Consider the following 20,916-nt stretch of genomic DNA (forward strand, 5'->3'; position numbering starts at 1 on the left):
CCTTTTGTGCTGTCTAGGTTTATATCGATGCAACCAAAGCGAGAGTTATGTGTCAGGAGGAAATCTCATTTGAGAAAAATGCCTCCACAGGACTTGAATATAAGGAATTTACTAATTAGTAATTAATGGGGGAAGGCCCAGCCCATTGTGGGTGGTTCCACCCGTGGGCTGGGGTCCTGGCTTGTATAAGGAGGCAGAATGAGCAAGCCATGCTGAGCCAGACGGTACTTAGCACCCTCCATGGTTTCTGTATTAGCTCCTTCCGCCAGGTTCCTACCCTGTGTGAGTTCCTGCCTAAGCTCCCTCAGTGAAGCACTATTGCCTGGACGTGTTTGCTGAAATAAACTCTTTGCCCCAAAAGTTTGCCTTGGTCCTAGTGTTTCATCACAGCTGAGGGGGTCCCTAGAGGTGTCACAGCAGGCAGGGTAAAGATCCTGCCAGAGCTGAGAATGACAACTTGGTTCTGACTACTTTGTCAACCTGGAGCACCATGGTGTCAGATGCCAGTGCGTTCACTGCCAGTGCATTTACACACAGTAGAATGTGGATAGAGGTGTCCAGGCAACAATCATTCCCGTTCTAGTTGCACAATAAACCTTGAGGTAGGACTACATAGTAACTCCTTTGCAAAGTACACGGACCGTGAAGGTGTGTTCTCTCACTACACAGAATCTAGAATCTAGCGTGGTCTCTGATTGAGACACACAGAGGTCCACATGGCATTACGTCCATGTGACATCTCCCCTAAGGGTGGGTTCTATTACCTGGGAGTTGCAGATAATAGTGCAGTGAGGAAGACTCTATGATAAACATTCTGGGACACTTAGGAGAGGTCTGCCTCTACTGATAGCAGAATGTCACCATGTCATGAACAAAGTCCACTCTCAGCTGTCTGGGTGGAATCCAGTATTTTGTTTTGTCTCCTGCTTGGAGGAGGTGCCCCTGAATGGTCAACCTTCCTGTTTCTCCTACTGCTTATGAATACAAGGACATCTGTCCCTGGCCAAGAATAGCAATCCTGACAAAGACACCTGTGAACCATGTTTGTCAAGTAATTTTCCATGTTTCTTCTTTGATCAATAGATTTTCCTGAATACTTTCTACACACTGTAGACTGAGTATAAATCTGAATATATTAGTGGTCATTATTCTCTTATAATCCCACTGCATGTGCTGGTGTCTTATATGAGCCCTATTTCACTGTGTGTTATAGGACCCACGCAGTAGCAAGCACAGGGACTCAAGTGTCAGGGACGGGTCTTGGTACCTGGAAGAGAATGGGGGACAAGAGACGCGAAGAAGGATGCCAAGACAAGAGTCTGATCAAGGCAACAATTTTATTTTTTCCCAAGGCTGAATTTATACCATAACATGGGTAACAGAGGGAGGGGAGAAGTAAGAAACATTTGCACAGGCCAAGGACACAGTATTCATGTGGTCAGGGAATCAGCTGATGTTGACAGGATGTCAGAAAGGTACAGGTTTGTCATATCTATTAGTCAACAGGATGTTGGTTTTTCAGAAAGGTTACAGGTCATCACATTGGGCATCTTGACGTATCATATTATTATTCATTTTGACCACCAGATTTGTATTGATCTTCTGCAGCTGGCTGGGGATTTTCCATGAACCCAGTCATATTTAATTCTAACCATAATAATAACATCAACAATGGAGGGCATCAAGGGCATCGCTCCCAACACTCAGGCATTGTAAGCACATGAAGGAGGGAACCTTAAGTCTTCACAAGATTGTATGTCATCCGTAGAGTGTTTACTCTGTGTTGTGGAATTAGTTAATGACAAAAGTTCATTGACTCTCCCCCTACCCCGGTAAATCATGTAGGATTGTTCTGGTCTGTGTGCTTAGGTGAGAAGAGGTCACAGCTCAGGTCTAATGTCATCACAATCAGATGTGAGCCTGCACCACCCTGGTCTCAGAGACTACAGGAGGAAGTCTGCTCTCAAACATTCCTACCATCACAAAGGAGAGCAAGGCCCAGTCATCAATGACTAATTGTTGGGCATAATTTTTGAGTATATACATTTCACAAGATTATTGTAAAGAAAATGATCTTTATTAATAAAATAAAAATGTATGTATATGTATATTTTGTATGTGTACACATATGTATATATACTTGTATACATATATGTGTGCAGGTATATATATATGTGTGTATATATTTGTACATGCACATGTATATATATGTTCTTATACATATATATGTATGTGTGTAGATATATATGTTTATATGTATATGTGTGTGTATTTCTGTGAGGAAATGTATGTATATATTCTTGAATATGTATGTGTAGATAAATATGTACATATATATTGGTAGACTTTATGTCGGTATATATATTTATTCTTATATGTGTATGTAGATGTCTATGTATGTGTGTGTGTGGATATATATGTGTGTGTGGGTGTATGGGCATGTGAGTATATGTGTATGTGCTATTGTGTATTTTTTATGAATTTGATTACTACTATTAGTTATCTATCGAGTATGCTTTAGGGAATTTCAGTAAGAATTTAGGACTAATGCAAGTAAATACTGTCAGTTTAGTGTAAAATAAGGTAGTGGACACTGATTGAAACTATAGAATTTCTCCATCAGTTATTAGAGCATATCCAGGCCTTCTTTCCCTAAGTGAACTGGATCTTTTCTCCATAGTTCTTAGGCTGCTGCATGGTCCAGAGCTCACGGGCTCTCTGGTCCAGGCTCCACCATCAAAATATCATAGATTCTGGTGGGTTGCTGCCCATTTCTTGCTCTTCTGGTTTTAGAACATGGAGTCTTAAAATAAACTCAAGAATTTAGTTATGATATATTGTTGAACATTATTACTACAATGTCTTCAAATTTTGTTAATGCATGTGAAAATATAAAACTTTACATGTATTCAAAATATCAAAGCTGTTAACATTTCTTTTCAACAAACAAATGAGATAGCTCAAGTATCTATGTGATAATATGCTATGGAGTATTTAAATTATTCATAAAAGGAACAAGGACTTTAACCATCAAATTCTTCTGCTCACTGTCCATTTGTACAGTGAATCCTGAACAGTGGAATGCGACTCTCGTGTCACTTTAGTCTACATTGGGTCTATTGCAAACACAAAATGGCTTTATCCCCTTATATCTGAATTCTTATATGTTCTATGTCACAATGTACAGCTATGTAAACTTTATTTCCTATAAACACCTATATTTCTACAATATTGATAGTAAAATATCTACAATGTAGAATAAGACACTGAAATAGAAGAAATTATTGAAGAAATGACCTTTGAGGATAGGGCTGATGAAAACCCACAAACTATTTACCCATACTCTTCATAAAATTATAATTAACTCCTTTACATATGAAATATTAGAAGAAAATATTGGTTTTATTTCATGGACAAAATATTAGTGTTATAAATTATAAAAGTGGGTTTGGGGATAAATGTCACAGAAATGGAGACTAAGAAGTTGAATAAATGTTTGAAATGGTGACATATAGAAATTGCACTTCACCCTGGGATTCCCTGAAACCACACAAAGCCCAAGCAGAAGACAGTCCTGCTTGTTTGCAGAGCCCCTGTGCTACATTCCATGAGTAAATTCTGGCTGTCAACATCCTCAATGTTCCAAACGAAAAAAATGACAGCTGAAACTGGAGAAAGGGAGGTGTTCTCATGACTCAAGACCTTGTCTCTTTAACACAGATAAGTGCTGGAGAAAAGAAAACTTTTATGCAGGAATTTTGATCACTTTGAATAGGAATGTCATAGATAACATTTCTAACAAAGGGTAAAGGTCAAATCTATGAACAAACATTAAATTCTTGGTAAAGTTCTATTTGGGCAGGAAGCATATCTAATTACATTACACCACAAGGGCCCTGTCCCTCGCAAATTGGCAGGGGAAAAATTGGTTGTGGCACAAACAACATGATAACTGACAAGCATTTTGCCTCACCTTATACCACGGGGATTCATTCCTAGGGACCCACTGTATTTGGGTCATTAGAATCATTAATCTGACGGTTAGGAGTGCTTGCGATATAAATGTAGACTGGTTAAATAAAGCTGAAAATGATAATAGCAGGTCAGATTTAAGTATGCATCTCAGAATACACTGTTGAATTTGATATGTGAGGAAATAGATGAAACAGAGAAGAAAATAGAATAGACTTAAAGAGCCTCCATATAATTAGGAAGCTGTATTGTGGATTAAGAAAGAACTCTTTCAGGAAATCGATAGGTACTAACAATTACATCCAGTAATTTTTCTGAGGATTTTGGAGTAGCATACATGACTGTAGATGATGAGAGTTTTCCCTGGAATCAGGACAGCATCCTGAGCAGAGATCTGCTCTCAGACTTGTCGCCCCAGCTGTGCTACGAGAACTTGAACAGATCCTGTGTCAGGAGCCCATACTCCCCAGGCTCTCGCCTCATCCTCTATGCAGTCTTTGGCTTTGGGGCTGTGCTGGCTGTGTGTGGAAACCTCCTGGTGATGACATCAATTCTTCATTTCAGGCAGCTGCACTCTCCTGCCAACTTTCTGGTGGCCTCCCTGGCCTGTGCTGACTTCTTGGTGGGTCTGACTGTGATGCCTTTCAGCATGATGAGGTCTGTGGAGGGCTGCTGGTACTTTGGGGACAGTTACTGTAAATTACACAGTTGTTTTGATATTTCTTTCTGTAGTTCTTCTCTCTTCCACTTGTGCTTCATCTCTGTTGATAGATACATTGCAGTCAGTGACCCCCTGATTTACCCCACCAGGTTCACTGCATCTGTTTCTGGCAAATGCATCACCTTTTCCTGGCTCCTGTCCATCATCTATGGCTTTTCCCTCATTTACACAGGAGCAAGTGAAGCTGGGCTGGAGGATCTAGTGAGTGCCCTTACTTGTGTGGGCGGCTGTCAAGTTGCAGTGAATCAAAGCTGGGTCTTCATCAATTTCCTATTTTTTCTTGTCCCTGCCCTTGTGATGATGACTGTCTACTCTAAGATCTTCCTCATTGCAAAGCAGCAGGCTCAGAACATCGAGAAGATGGGCAAGCCGACTGCCAGGGCATCTGACAGCTACAAGGACAGAGTGACCAAGAGGGAGAGGAAGGCAGCCAAAACCCTGGGCATCGCAGTGGCTGCCTTCCTCCTTTCATGGCTGCCATACTTCATTGACTCCATCATTGACGCCTTCCTGGGGTTCATCACGCCCACGTATGTGTATGAAATCCTAGTTTGGATAGCTTACTATAACTCGGCCATGAACCCTTTGATTTATGCTTTCTTCTATCCTTGGTTTCGAAAAACCATCAAACTCATTGTCACTGGCAAAATCTTGAAAGAGAATTCCTCAAACATCAATTTGTTCCCTGAGTAGTTTCTTGGTTTAGTTAGGGATTGGAAAGTTTCACAGCAGAACATTGTTGGAGAGATTTTGCGTCCATATCTGATCTTATAATGTGATGAATTATGATTCCGCACAGGCCCAAACATATAACTCCAGCTTTTCTCTTCTTTTAAAAACGTGTAATTAATTTTTATTTGTGATGGAATAAGTGGAACCAGATCTAATTCTTTCCTTCTGATGTTTGTGCTGGTTAGTGTCACATAGCTTCTATATGTCCCTGGTTACTAGTCCCTTTTTGCCCTTCTCAGATCCTAATTGTTGGCTTTGTTAAACTTTTCTCCTCACATTTTAATATATGATGTTTAAAGCTCCTAGTAATATTTTTGTAATAAGTAAATGAATATCAAAGAAAAACACAATAAAATTTGTGTTGGCAATATACTCTTTGGTGCATGGCCAGACTTCCATTTGCCAGCACCTTAAGTGTAACTGAGTCCTTTCCTATCCTCTCACCAGATGCTATAAACTGTGAGGAGCTGCAGATCTGCTACTTTATCCCTATTCTTAAGGACTCTTCACTGTCTTCCTGCATGTACTGTTTCTTTCTGTGTGTGTGTGTGTATGTTTGTGTGAGTGTTTGTGTGTGTGTTTGGTTGGGGGGAATGTGTTGCAGAAGGGTTCGATGCTTAGAAATTTTCTCTTGCTCAGTGAAGGGGGGTGGATATGTAGGTTCAGTAACTGAGGCCAGCTTTATTCATTTAAAGTGTATTAATTAACATGCACTCAGATGTTTACAGAGGAAAATAAAACAGTGTCACATCTACTAACACGTATTCAGTGACCTGCTGTCTAAAGAGCAAACACACAAAGGAGGGCTCACAGTCCTAAAGCTTTACAAGTTGTTGTAGTATGTTTAAATCAGGGATTTAATGATGATCGTTTTTATTCACTATGATTTATAAATTTGCTGATCCCTCAGATATTTTTTATGCTCTTAGAGGAGTATAGAAGCTTTCAAAGGTATGCACAAAGGCAAAGTTAATAAGGTGTTCAGAAGAAAATGTAATGATAAAGGCTGGAATAGGTTAATTTGAAAATCTGAAAAGTTAATTTCATTAGGATCCATAGATGTCTTTCATCCTCACCCCCTAAATGTCTGAATTCCTTGTACAATTTAAAGCCAGCAGGAGGTTTTTGAGATTTCTTGCTTAATAGTAAATGTGACTGTAGTATACAGTCGATGAATAGAAATAAAAATCATATTCTATTCAAAAATTGTGCATTGTCATGACACTGAGAACTGGGCATAGGCCTGTGAGATTCAAGAAACACACTCTCGGGTCATTGATGTTAAAAGAATGCCATCCAGGCTTTACTGAGATCTCCTTATATACCAGAGGCAAAAGCCATGGACAAACAACAAAGGAAGTGAAAATCCCCAACCAAGGAAACAGGAGAACAGGAAAAATCAGTGTTGTGGAAAGTCCCGGTCCCAAATCAGGGCCAAGAGCAGCTGCCAAGGGTGTAAACAACTTCTTGCTATAGCAGGCTCAGCGAGGGGTAAGGGAAACACCAAGGTAGGGCCCAAAAATTCCCTCTCTTTTATTTATTTATTTTTTTTAAGTAGCGCCTGTTTTAGGATTAATTTGGGGCTCCAAAACTCTTTCCCATCTCTGAAAACACTGCCAGTCCTCAGGGTTTCTGTCTTAGGCGAGTATGGTCCCAGAAGGTTGCCCATCTTTGGCTAACTACTTGTCATACAAACTGAGCCTAATTCGGGCCGATGAATTATTCCTGGCCAATGAAAAGCAAACCTGTTTGGTATCAGCCTGAGATTGTGTCTGTTGGTACTTAAAACAGCACAGCAAAACAGCCCAAGTGCAGCTGCTAAGAGCGAGCAATCAAGATAAGCATTTAAATCCCCTACAGCCTTGCTGCTATTAAGGACACTAACAGGGGTTACACACTCAGAATGATAAAAGGCAGAACAATATATAACATGGGTTTGGCAGAGAAAGTCCAATTGTTCCTGCAGGAGAGCTGTTTATTGGTTGAGATTAAGAATGACCAACTGAATCTGAATATTAAAGCTATTATGCACGGTCAATGCCATGGCAACTTCTCCAGACAACGTATCCACAGTCCCAGTGACAGCTGCTGATTGAGATATGGCTACACCAGCCACTGCAACAGCAGTGGCTGAAATGGCGATGGCAGCAATGACTGTCGCAACAATGCCAAAGTCTCTTTTATGCCTCTAGAGTACCACTGGGAATCAGCCTTCATCCAAAGGCATGGAGATCACACCAGTAACTCGGTCAATGCAAAATCTTCCTGTTCCCCACAACTGATCAGTAGACAGGACCTGGAAGAACAACTGAGCATCTCCTCCCTTGACACTGCCTCAAGTCCCATTCCAAACCAAAAAGGAAAAAAGTAAACCTGAATTAAAAAAGGAGGAGCCATTTAACGAGGTTTTATAGAAATCTTAACAAGACATAGACTATCCTTTAAGATGAAAAGGAAGGTTAAGAATTATTCATTTTAGCTTTATGCAAGCTGCTGCTTTACCTGTTGTGAGGTTTGTTGTAATAACGGCAGGCTGTGCCTTGTTATGTATTCCCACTGGCATCAGGATTGCTGGATTCTTCATGAAGCTTCAGTGTATCTCCAGGTGGACTGTTATCCACAGGACGCACACAACACTCAGGAACCCAAACAGGGGCACCTTAGCATCCTTGGGAAAGATGCAAGCTGATCCTCTCACCCTGACTAAGATGGGGTCAGGTTCCTCCAGGCTCCTGAGGCCAGATCTTTCCATTTAACCAAACCATTATGTGCTCTGTCCTTCCTCCAGTGCCTGTTGGCTACTGAGAGACCAGCCTTATCCACAATTAAAAAAATTTAAGATGTAAAGAATAGTTGATAATTTAGTAGGAGGGGCTGTATACTCTCCCTCTTTCATTCTTTCAAGTTGGTTTTTATGGACAAATGGGTTCGCTCTATGATTGCTCAAACTTGAGAATTGTAAGGGATACCTGTTTTATGAAGAATATCAAAATAAGCACAAAATAGTTGAAATGTTTTGCTGGTATATGATGGTCCATTATCAGTTTTTATTTGCCTAGGCACATTCATAAAGGCAAAGGCTTGTAAACAATGGCTTTTCACATCTTCGATCTTTTCTCCACTATGAGCAGAAGCAAAGATCAATCATGAGTAGGTATCTATGGACACATGAACATATTTCAATTTCCCAAAAGAAGGTACATGTGTATCATTCATCTGCCAAATATCATTTGGCATCAATCCTCTAGGATTAATGCCCAAACTGGGTGAGGGAATTTACAGAGCACACGAGGGACATTGAGTAACTATCTGAACAGCTTGCTCCTTGGTGCATCCTGTACGATGTCTTAAGGATTGTGAGTTACTATGAAAATTTCTATGTAATTGAAGGGCCAAATTATAAGAATCAAGAACTATAGCTACAAATTGTGGCCTAGCATAAAAATCAGCAGCAGCATTGCCTTCTGCCAAGGGGGCCAGGCAATGACCTCTGATATGCTCTACATGAATAGGCTCTCTGCATTACCACAATAGCTTACTTGCAAAAGACAAGAGCAAATGGAGAATACAGGAGCAACATATACAGCAGTTTCCAAAGGTACAATAATATTAGATACATAAACAGTATCTGTATAAATATTGCAGGGCTCTTTGGGAAACAAAGATAGCACCAAAAGAAGGGCCTTTAATTAACCCAACTTTGCCGAGGTGCAATCAAGCATCATTTTCTCCACCTTGCCCTCTGAAAGGACCACAGTGTATCCCTTAGAAGAAACATCAATGAAAACTAATCTAGCCTTACTTAAAGGCTGATTTTTTTTTACTATAGAGGGAAAGGTCATAGGATGTAACTTAAAAAACTGACAAATTTTATTTTCAGGATAATGGTTATCAAATTGACTAGTAGTGGAACATGAAAAAAATGGACCAATCATCAAAAGTTCTAATCAAATTACTTACCTGTTCTTGATCATAAGGTAAAATAATCATTCTTTGAGCAAGTTGCATAGTCAAGACAGCTCCCATATCATGAAGAACATCCCTTTCCCATAGATTAACAGGAATATTATCAATGATAAAGGGTTGAAAATATCCCATATGTCCTTCCTCATCTTTCCATTTAAGTATTATTTTACTACTTTTCTGAGGAGCTGTAGCTGTTCCCACTCCTTTTAAAGTACATAATGATTAATTACATTTTTAGTTGCTTCTCCTATTAAAGCAGTTGCAACCAGAAAGTCTGAAAAAGTGCCAATAGTCACAAATAAATTTAGAAATACCAGATTATTATCTCTAGCTATTACTAGTTTGATGATATAAAGAATGAGATTGTCTAATTGTTCCTATGCAAGACCCAAAATCTGCCTGGTATATAAATCTATTGTGACTTTGCCCTCACTAAGGGGTCCAAGCAATCCAGTCTGAGTTCTGAAATGGCCTATAAAGGAACAGTACACTTCTCTTAAATCAGTTGTATTAGCATAAATAGTTGTAAAATTCAAGGCTTAATAGTATCTAAAACAGGAAAGATTTTAATCAGTTGCAGACCATAAGCTTCACATTGTCTATCAGTATACAAATTGAAAGCTAGAACTTTTTTTTTTTTTAACAACAGTGGCTACAGCATGTAATTCAATAATCTGTGTTGAAGCAGGGGGAAAGTCAAGAGAATAAATGTGATCAATTACGTATGTTGCCTTCTCATTAGAAAACCATTTTGATTGCTGTTTGGAATAAGATATGTTTTATCTGGTTCTTTTTCTAAAATACTTCCATGACTCAATCTTGCAATTCTCTACACCTAGCTCTCTTTACTTTCTGTAAAGCTATTCAGTCATTCCTCAGTTAATTGTTTAGGGAAATAGAATTTGCCTCTCCCTTGGGAATATCAAACAAAGGCTTAAGTCCTCCTGTAGTGGACTAAGGTGAGGTCTTAGCCAATTAACAAATCTTAGAAGCTTTTAAAAATAATTTAAAGTAAGCTATCTTGAATTTTCTGTGCCACAGTTTGTCTAGGATATAACCGATGTCTCAAATATTGAAAAGGAATATTGAATCTTTTCTGAAGCAGCAACAACTCCCCAAAATTTAAAGAACATTGTAAGAGTAAAGACTTGTAGTAAAATTGAAATGTCTGTATAATGAATAATATACACTGAAAGATTCAAAGTCTTAACTTCTTGTATTGAAGCAGCAACAAAAAATTTTTACATAATGTAGGGCCAAAAGTGATTCCTTGAGGCAAAACTTTCCAATGGCATCACTTCATGGACTCTCCAAAATTATAAGCAAGCTCACTAAATGAAAATCTTTCACAATAGCCAGGATGTAAAGAAACAGCATAAAAACAATCTTTTAAATCTATAATAAGTCTACATGTATTTCTTGAAATAGCAGTTGTAGTGAGCCAACAGGCTGTAATGCTCTTATAAGTTCTATAACCTCATCAACCCTTCATAAATCCTGTAACAATCTCTACCTGTTTGATTTTTTTTTCTTAATTACAAATATGTGTGAGTTAGAATCCTGAGCCTGTCTGTGATCGAACTGTGAACTACAGCCAATGTAACACTAGGAATCATTAACCACAATCTTTAAGTTTCCCTTTTAACACCAGAGCACAACCGTAACTTTGGAAAGCAAAACTCAACCTCCAACAAACCATCTATTCTCCAAAACCCAGTCTCTCCAAAACATCAAGTCCAGTCCTCATGCTTTAAAGTTTGACTGCCAATTCTTGCATATGAACCAATGATGGCGCAGGCTCTAATACCTCAACAAAGAGACATTGCCTTAAATTCTTTTATAAATTTGGTTTCTATGATAAGAATTATATTTAAATATTATCCCAATTTAGACCTGTTTCCCTGGGTTGGCTTATGCCACATGTTGTCGAAAATGACTCCATCCGAATTATCAGATTTAAGCCAACTTTATATTACTAATGTTACAAAATTTTAACCATACCCAATAACTTAAAAGCAGTAACCTATAACCAAGACATGTAGAGCATATTATACATTTAAAACCAATCAGAAACAAAAAAATGAGGTGGCTACACATTATCTTTAATATTTAGATCAATCACATTTTTACTTTTTCTAGCTGTAATTTTAAGAGAAGCACCTTGTCACCTGTTGAACCCAATAATCACAGTCAAAGCTTTTTCTAAGAGAAACAGCCATCAGCTCCCTTACTATAGAAAACTTTGAAGCTGCTGGCACCTTTAAGATCAGCCCATGCAAACACTCAGCCCCTGGGGAACTTCTCCAGTTGACCTAGGCTCCTAGCTACAGGTGCAGGGATACAAAGGCCAATTGAAACTGCTTTTTATTTATTTGTTCCTTTCTTGAAATTAGTTAAAACTAAATCAAGGGGTGAATCAACTAGCATTTAAAGTTTTAACCATTTTTTCTTTTAAACACGAAACACAAAACATTCAAGCAACGAGAAGCAGAACCCAGACATAAACTGACATACATGGACAGCTTGGTGCACCAATGGCAGAAAATAGGCATAGAGGGAAAGAACTAGATGGCGTTCCACCAAAGGGACCCAGATATCCTATCTAAAGGACCCAGAACCAGAAATAAGCACTTCTCCAATGGGAGCCAGCAAGGAGGCAGGACATCTCCTGCCTTCCTTCTGTCCCTAGGAGACCTCTTAAAAAGCTTAAGTTCATTTTCCTTCTTTCGCCAAGACATCTGTGGAGAGTCCAGGAGGACTGTTTTTCTGAAACGCATTCTCTCTCTTGTCTAGGGTATAAACTGCTCTGGTCAGGGACAAAGACTAAAAGCATCTATGAGAATTGACTTCGCTTCTCTAGATTTTAGTATAACTCTAAAAGAACACATACACAAAAACATTTTATCATTATTACCTTGTCCCTTTTTATAAGGTTTACTCACCACTAGCCAACATCTTTATTTTTCTTTTCATGTGCTTTCAATTCCCACGGTACTCCTGTATCCTGCTTACTGGGGCCTTTCCTGACTTATTTTCCCCAATGCGTCCCTCCTTCATCACTGGCCGACTTCCTGGGAAGATCTAGTCAGGTTGTCTTCTTGTTCCCGATCTCAGTGGGACCTTCATTTGACGATGCAGTGTCATCATGACACTGAGAACTGGGTATAGGCCTGGGTGATTTCAGATGAAACACACACTCGGGTCATCCGTGTTAAAAGAATGCTATCCAGGCTTTACTGAGATCTCCTTATATACCAGAGGCAAAAGTCATGGAAAAACAACAAAGCAGGTAAAAATCCCCAACCAAGGAAACAGGAGAACAGGAAAAATCAGTGTTGTGGAAAGTCTCGGGCCCAAATCAGGGACATAAACAATTTCTTAATAACAACAAGCTGAAAGGCTCAGCGAGGGAAAAGGGTGCCATGGAAAGTTCCAGGCCCAAATTAGGGCCGAGAGCACCTGCCAAGGGTCTAAACAATTTCTTGCTATAGCAGGCTAAAAGGCTAGCGAGGGGAAGGGAAACACCAAGGTAGGGCCCAACACATTATAACATTCCAAACCTTAGGGTAGCAGAAACATCTCTGCAGTTAAGAGCACTGGCTGCTCTTCCTGGGGACCAGAATTCAATTGCCAGCATTCCATGGCTGCACACAACTGTAGATAACTCTAATCCTGGCATGATTCTGGCCTCTACAAATTCTGCAAGCACTTGGGAGAATGAACAGAGGAGAAAAGTACAGAAAAACTCTGAGCCTTAGATACTTGACAAATTGTCAATACATAAGAAATACTGTTGATATTATTTTATAATTTCACGTGGACAAACACTAAGACTGTTCATTATTAATGTATTATCTCCTTTTTTTTCCAGATGCTTTTAAGCTGGCAAATCCTTCCATTATTTGTAATTCTATATCTGATTCTTATTTGAGACAGAGTCTTTCTCTGCAGCTCCAACTAACTTATATTGGGTTGCAACTACAGGCAATTCCCCTGCCGCAGGTTTCTGAATGTTGCTGACAGGCTTGAACTAACACACATGGCTTCTTTCCCATTTCCTACAACTGAGGAAGTCTGTCCTTGTGAGATGGACAGGTGACCCAAGGCTCCTACAACTCCTTACTAAGCTCTGCTCGTGGCTCTCCAGCTTGGATCTTAAATGCCCTCAGTTTATTTTGGCCTCAGCTGTTCAGATGTGAGTGTCTTATCCTGCATACATGGAACTGTGACCCTTCTTCACTTGAGTGACAGTGTAGATAAAGAAAAGCTTTAGAGTAGCTGGTGCTCACTGTAATCTTCTGCATTCAAAGAAACTCTATTGTTTCGTTCAACATGAACAAAGCAGAAATTCCTTTATAAGTAGCCTTTTGTGCTGTCTAGTTTTATATCAATGTGACCAAAGCAAGTTATGTGTCAGGAGGAAACCTCATTTGAGAAAATGCCTCCAGATAATATGGATATAAGGAATGTTACTAATTAATAATTTATGAGGGAAGGCCCAGCCCAGTGTGGGTGATTCTACCCCTGGGCTAGGATCCTGGCTTGTAAGAGAGTGCATACTGAGCAAGCCATGTTGAGCCAGACAGTACTTAGCACCCCTTCTTGGGCACTGAATCAGCTCCAGCTTACAGTCCCTGGCCTGTGTGAGTTCCTGCCTAAGCTCCCTCGGTAAAGTGTGGTTTCCTGGAAGTGTTTGCTGAAATAAACTATTTACTCCAAATGTTGCCTTGGTTCTACTGTTTTATTACAGCTGAGGGGGTCCCTACAGGTGTCGTAGCAGGCAGGGAAAAGATCCTGCAAGAGCTGTGAATGAAAACTACGTTCTGACTACTTAGTCAACCTGGAACAACTATGGCAGTCAGATGCCAGTGCATTCATTGCCAGTGTATTTCAACACAATAGAATGTGGATAAAGGTTTCTAGGCAACAATCATTTCCGTTCTAGTTGCACAATAAACCTTAAGGTGGTACTACATAGAAACTCCTTTGCCAAGTACAAGGACCATGAAGGGGTGTTCTCTCACTACACAGAATCTAGAATCTACTGTGGACTCTGATTGAGACAGCACAGAGATCCGCATGGCATTATGTCCATCTCCCTTAAGGGTGGGTTCTATTACCCGGGAGCTGCAGATAATAGTACAGTGAGGAAGACTCTAGGATAAACATCCTGAGTGACTTGGGGAAGGTCTGCCTCTACTGATAGCAGAATGTCACCATAGCATGAACAACGTTCACTCTCAGCTCTCTGGGTGGAATGCAGTATTTTGTTTTGTCTCCTTCATGGAGGACATGCCCCTGCATGTTCAACCTTCCTGTTTCTCCTAGTCTTTATCTGTGAATACAAGGACATCTGTGCCACCAACACAGGAACAGCAATCCTGACGAAGACACCTGTGAACCATGCCTGTCAAGTGATTTTTCGTGTTCCTTCCTTGATTAATAGACATTCCTGAATATTTTCTATGCACTGTAGAATGAGTATAAATCTGAACATGTTAGTGATCATTATTCTCTAACAATCCCACTGCTTGTGCTGATTTCTTACAGGAGCCCTATTTCAGTGTCTGTTAACGGACCCACCCAGTAGCAAACACAGGAACTCAGGCACTGGAAGCACATGAAGGAGGGAAGGTTAAGCATTCAGAAGATTGGATATCATCCTGTCGAGTGTTTACTCTGTGTTCTGGAATTAGTTAATGTCACATTGACTCTCCCCACACCCTGGTAAATCATGTAGGATTGTTCTGGTCTGTGTGCTTAGTTTAGAAGAGGTCACAGCTCAGGCCTAATGCCATCACAGTAAGATGTGAGCCTGCAACACACTGATGTCAGAGACTGCAGGAGGAAGGCTGCTCTCAAACATTCCTACCATCACAAAGGAGAGCGAGACCCAGTCAACGATGACTAATTGTTCTGTCTAACTTTTGAGTATATACATTTCACAAGATTATTTTAAGGAAAATTATTTTATTAATAAAATAAAAAATTATGTATATGTATATTTTGTATGTGTACACATACATATATATATATACTTGTATGCATATATATATGCAGGTAGGTATATATGTGTGTATATAATGTATGTGTATATTTGTACATACACATGTATGTTTTTGTTCTTATATATATGTATGTATGCAGTACATACATGTTTATATGTATATGTGTGTGTATTTCCGTGAGAAAATGTATGCATATATTCTTGTATGTATACATAAAAGATATGCATTTGTAAATAAATATGTACATATTTGTTGGTAGACTTGTGTGTTTACATATATATGTATTCTTGTATGTATACATATGTCTATGTAGATGTATATGTATGTGTATATACATATGTATGTGTGTGCACGGGAGTATATGTGTATGTGCTATTCTGTATTTCTTATGAATTTGCATACTACTATTAGTTATCTATCATGAGTATTCTTTAGGGAATTTCAGTAAGAATTTAGGAGTAATGCAAGCAAATACTATCAGTTTAGTATGATATAAGGTAGTGGACATTGATTCAATATGTAGAGATTCTACATCAGTTATTTAAAAAAATGCAGGGTTTCTTTCCATGTGTGATCTGACTCTTTTCTCCATAGTTCTCAGGCTGCCACATAGTCCAGAACTCATGGGCTCTCAGGTCCAGGCTCCACTATCAGAACATCATAGATTCTGGTGGGTTGCTGCCCATTTCTTCCTCTTCAGGTTTTAGAATATAGAGTGTAAAAATAAACTCAAGATTTTAGTTATGATATATTGTTGAACATTATTACTACAATGTCTGTAATTTTGTTAATCATGTGAAAATGTAAAACTTTACATGTATTCAAAACATCACAGCAGTTACCATTTCTGTTCAACAAACAAATGAGATAGCTCAAGTATCTATGTTAGAATATGCTATGGAGTATTTAAATTATTCATAAAAGGAACAAGGATTTTAACCATCAAATTCTTATGCTCACTGTCCATTTGTACAGTGAGTCCTGAACAGTGAAATGTGACACTAGTGTCACTTTACTCTACATCAGATCTATTGCAAACATGGCTTTACCCCCTGATATCTGAATTCTTATCTCTTCTATGTCACAATGTACAGCTATGTAATCTTTATTTCCTATAAACAACTATATTTCTACAATATTGATAGTAAAAAAATCCACAATGTAGAATAAAACACTGAAATAGAATAGATTATTGAAGAAATAACATTGGAGTATAGTGCTGATTAAAACCCACTAAATACCTACCAATATTCTTCATAAAATTATAATTAATTCCTTTACATATGAAATATGAGAAGAAAATATTGATTTCATAGACAGAATATTATTATTACAAATTATAAATGTAGGTTTGGGGATAATTGTCACAGAAATGGAGACTAAGAAGTTTAATAAATGTTTGAAATGGTGACATATAGAAATTGCACTTCACCCTTGGATTCTCTTAAACCACACAAAGCCCAAGAAGACCATCCTGCTTGTTTGCAGAGCCCCTGTGCTACATTCCATGAGTAAATACTGGCTGTCAATGCCCTCAATGTTCCAAACCAAAAACATGACAGCTGAAACTGGAGAAAGGAAGGTGTTGACATGACTCAAGATCTTGTTTCTTTAACACAGACCAGTGCTTGAGAAAAGAAAACTTTTATGCAGGAATCTTGATCACTTTGAATAGGAATGTAACAAAGTTACCCTTTGTCAAACTCTATGAACAAATATTAAATTCTTGGTAAAGTTCTATTGGGGCAGGAAGCACATCTAATTACATTACACCACAAGGTCACTGTCCCTAGCAAATTGGCAAGGGAAAATTTGGTTGTGTCATAAACAACATGCTAACTGACAAGCATTTTTCTCACCTTATACCATGGAGACTCATTCCTAAGGACACACTGTATTTGGATCATTAGGACACTTTCCTGGAGGCTAGGAGTGCTTGGGGTATTGATGAAGACTGGTTAAATAAGGCTGAAAATGTTAATACCAGGTCAGACTTAAGTGTGCATCTGAGAATACACTGGAGCTTTTGGGATGTGAAGAAATAGATGAAGCCTAAAAATATTAAAATGGATTTAAAAGAACCTGTAGATTAGGAAATAAATCATCAAGGAAATGAAAATGCACTAGCAATTATATCCTGTAATTTTTCTGAGGATTTTGGAGTGGCATACATGGCTACAGATGATGAGAGTTTTCCCTGGGATCAGGACAGCATCCTGAGCAGAGATCTGCTCTCAGCCTTGTCTCCCCAGCTGTGCTATGAGAACCTGAACAGATCCTGCGTCAGGAGCCCATACTCCGCAGGCCCTCGCCTCATCCTCTATGCAGTCTTTGGCTTTGGGGCTGTGCTGGCTGTGTGTGGAAACCTCCTGGTGATGACATCAATTCTTCATTTCAGGCAGCTGCACTCTCCTGCCAACTTTCTGGTGGCCTCCCTGGCCTGTGCTGACTTCTTGGTGGGTCTGACTGTGATGCCTTTCAGCATGGTGAGGTCTGTGGAGGGCTGCTGGTACTTTGGGGACATTTATTGTAAATTCCATTCTTCTTTTGATGGGTCATTCTGCTCTTCTTCTATCTTCCACTTGTGTTTCATCTCTGTTGATAGATACATTGCAGTCAGTGACCCCCTGATCTACCCCACCAGGTTCACTGTATCTGTTTCTGGCAAGTGCATCACCTTCTCCTGGGTCCTGTCCATCATCTATGGCTTCTCCCTCATTTACACAGGAGCAAGTGAAGCTGGACTGGAGGATCTAGTGAGTGCCCTTACTTGTGTGGGCGGCTGTCAAGTTGCAGTGAATCAAAACTGGGTCTTCATCAATTTCCTATTATTTCTTGTCCCTGCCCTTGTGATGATGACTGTCTACTCTAAGATTTTCCTCATTGCAAAGCAGCAGGCTCAGAACATGGAGAAGATGAGCAAACAGACCACCAGGGCCTCTGAAAGCTACAAGGACAGGGTGGCCAAGAGAGAGAGGAAAGCAGCCAAAACCCTGGGCATCGCAGTGGCTGCCTTTCTCCTTTCATGGCTGCCGTACTTCATTGACTCCATCATTGATGCCTTCCTTGGGTTCATCACACCCTCTTATGTGTATGAAATCCTAGTTTGGATAGTTTACTATAACTCGGCCATGAACCCTTTGATATATGCTTTCTTTTATCCTTGGTTTCGAAAAGCCATCAAACTTATTGTCACTGGCAAAATCTTGAGGCAGAATTCCTCAACCACCAACCTGTTTCCTGAGTAGATTCTGAGTTTAGTTTAGCATTGAGAGGAAGACCTCACAGCAGAGCTTGAGTGCTCAGGTCTGCTCCTGTAAAGTCACGAATCATGCTTCAGCTGTGGTCCACCACAGACATCCAGCTTCCGGGTTCTTCAATAAATGTAACGTTAATTTCTAGGTATAACAGATTTAAGTGAGCTTGGATCTAACCAATTTCCACTGTGTTTTGTGCTCTTGCTTGTTTTCTGTGACTAAGAACCCTCTCCTGCCATTCTACAGTTCTAATTGTTGATCTTGGTTAAACCTTTTAAGTCTCAAATTTATATACATATACTCTGGAAATCACTTTGCAATGTGTTTCTACTACATTATAAATAAAACACCGAGACTCTCAGGGGCAATGTCTTGGTCAGGGAAGGGGGACTATGATGAAAAGTTCCCTTTAACTCTGGACCTGATTTGGTCGCTTAATAACATGGTTCTTAAGGTCAGAACTATATGTTTTGTTTTGTTTTTTTTTTTTGTTTTTTTTTTTGGTTCATCACATCAGTAATCATCACAGTCCTATAGCATTGCCAGTTGGTATGTGTTTCAATCACATATTTAAAGGTGATCAATCTTTCTTCACTGAGATTTAAAATTTAGCTGATCCCTTTGTAAACTTGTAAAGATGTTTAGAAGTTTTCAAAGGTATACGGAAAAGCCAAATTAATAATGTGCTCAGGTCTTGGGGCATCTTTAGGGTAAATGCTCAAGAGAGGTATAGCTGGATCCTCAGGCAGTACTACGTCCAATTTTCTGAGGAACCTCCAGACTGATTTCCAGAGTGGTTGCACCAATTTGCAATCCCATCAACAATGGAGGAGTGTTCCTCTTTCTCCACAGCCTCTCGAGCATCTGCTATCACCTGAGTTTTTTTATCTTATTCATTCTGACTGGTGTGAGGTGAAATCTCAGGATTGTTTTGATTTGCATTTCCCTTATGACTAAAGATGTAAATATTTCTTTAGAAGCTTTTTGGCCATTCGATAATCTTCAGCTGACAAGGTTTCGTTTAGCTCTGTACTTCACATTTTAATAGGGTTATTTGGCTCTCTGGAGTCTAACTTCTTGAGTTCTTTGTATATTTTTGATATTATCACTCTATTAGATGCAGGATTGGTAAAGATCTTTTCCCAATCTGTTGGTTGCTATTTGGCCCTAATAACAGTGTCTTTTGCTTTATAAAAGCTTTGTAGCTTTATGAGGTCCCATTTGTCGGTTTTTGATCTTAGAGCATGAGCCATTGGTGTTTTGTTTAGGAAATTTCCCCCAGTGCCCATGAGTTTGAGACTCTTCCCCACTTTTTCTTCTACTACTTTGAGTCTATCTGGTTTGATGTGGAGGTCCTTGATCCACTTGGACTTAAGCTTTGTACATGGTGATAAGAATGGATAGGTTTGCATTCTTCTACATGCTGACATCCAGTTGAACCAGCCCCATTTGTTGAAAATGCTCTCTTTCTTCAATTGGATGGTTTTGGCTCCTTTGTCAAAGATCAAGTGACTATGGGTGTGTGCGTTCATTTTTGGTTCTTCAATTCTATTCCACTGGTCTATCTGCCTGTCCCTGTACCAATACCATACAGTTTTTTTTTATCACTATTGCTCTGTAATACTGCTTGAGTTCAGGGATAGTGATTCCCCCAGAAGTTCTTTTATTGTTGAGTATAGTTTTCACTATCCTGAGATTATTGTTATTCTAAATGAATTTGCAAATTGCTCTTTCTATCTCTATGAAGAATTGAGTAGGAATTTTGATGGGGATTGCATTGAACCTGTAGATTGCTTTTGGCAAAAAGGCCATCTTTACTATATTAATCCTGCCAATCCATGACCATGGAAGATCTATCCATCTTCTGAACTCTTCCTCAATTTCTTTATTCAGAGACTTGAAATTCTTGTCATACAGATCTTTCACTTGCTTTGTTAAAGTCACACCAAGATATTTTATATTATTTGGGACTATGGTGAAGGGTGTCATTTCCCTAATTTCATTCTCAGCCTGTTCATACTTTGAGTAGAGGAAGGCTACTGAATTGTTTGAGTTAATTTTATACTCAGACAGTTTGCTGAAGTTGTTGATCAGGTTAAGTAGTTCTCTGGTGGAACTTTTGGGGTCACTTAAGTACACTATCATATCATCTGCAAATAGTGATATTTTGATTTCTTCCCTTCCAATTTGTATCCATTTGACCTCCTTTCACTGTCTGAGTGCTCTGGCTAGGACTTGGTACTATATTGGACAAGTAGGG

General features: G+C 39.2%; 2 protein-coding genes across 2 annotated transcripts; both read left to right on the forward strand.

The window, feature by feature from the left end:
• The first annotated feature begins 4,309 nt into the window (after positions 1-4,309).
• LOC116894674 (trace amine-associated receptor 7g) lies at positions 4,310-5,386 on the forward strand. The gene has a single exon (XM_032896376.1). It carries the CDS (start codon positions 4,310-4,312, stop codon positions 5,384-5,386), a length of 1,077 nt encoding a protein of 358 aa, XP_032752267.1.
• A 12,184-nt stretch (positions 5,387-17,570) lies between these two features.
• LOC116894675 (trace amine-associated receptor 7b-like) lies at positions 17,571-18,647 on the forward strand. Its single transcript, XM_032896377.1, has one exon. It carries the CDS (start codon positions 17,571-17,573, stop codon positions 18,645-18,647), a length of 1,077 nt encoding a protein of 358 aa, XP_032752268.1.
• Positions 18,648-20,916: the final 2,269 nt, after the last annotated feature.

This window comes from Rattus rattus, chromosome 2 (assembly GCF_011064425.1).
Source record: "Rattus rattus isolate New Zealand chromosome 2, Rrattus_CSIRO_v1, whole genome shotgun sequence".
NCBI classification, from domain to species: Eukaryota; Metazoa; Chordata; class Mammalia; order Rodentia; family Muridae; genus Rattus; species Rattus rattus.

Bases quoted from the DNA above. Each gene is read 5' to 3' on its own strand.
- LOC116894674 (XM_032896376.1), top strand. From the start codon at position 4,310: ATGACTGTAGATGATGAGAGTTTTCCCTGGAATCAGGACAGCATCCTG.
- LOC116894675 (XM_032896377.1), top strand. From the start codon at position 17,571: ATGGCTACAGATGATGAGAGTTTTCCCTGGGATCAGGACAGCATCCTG.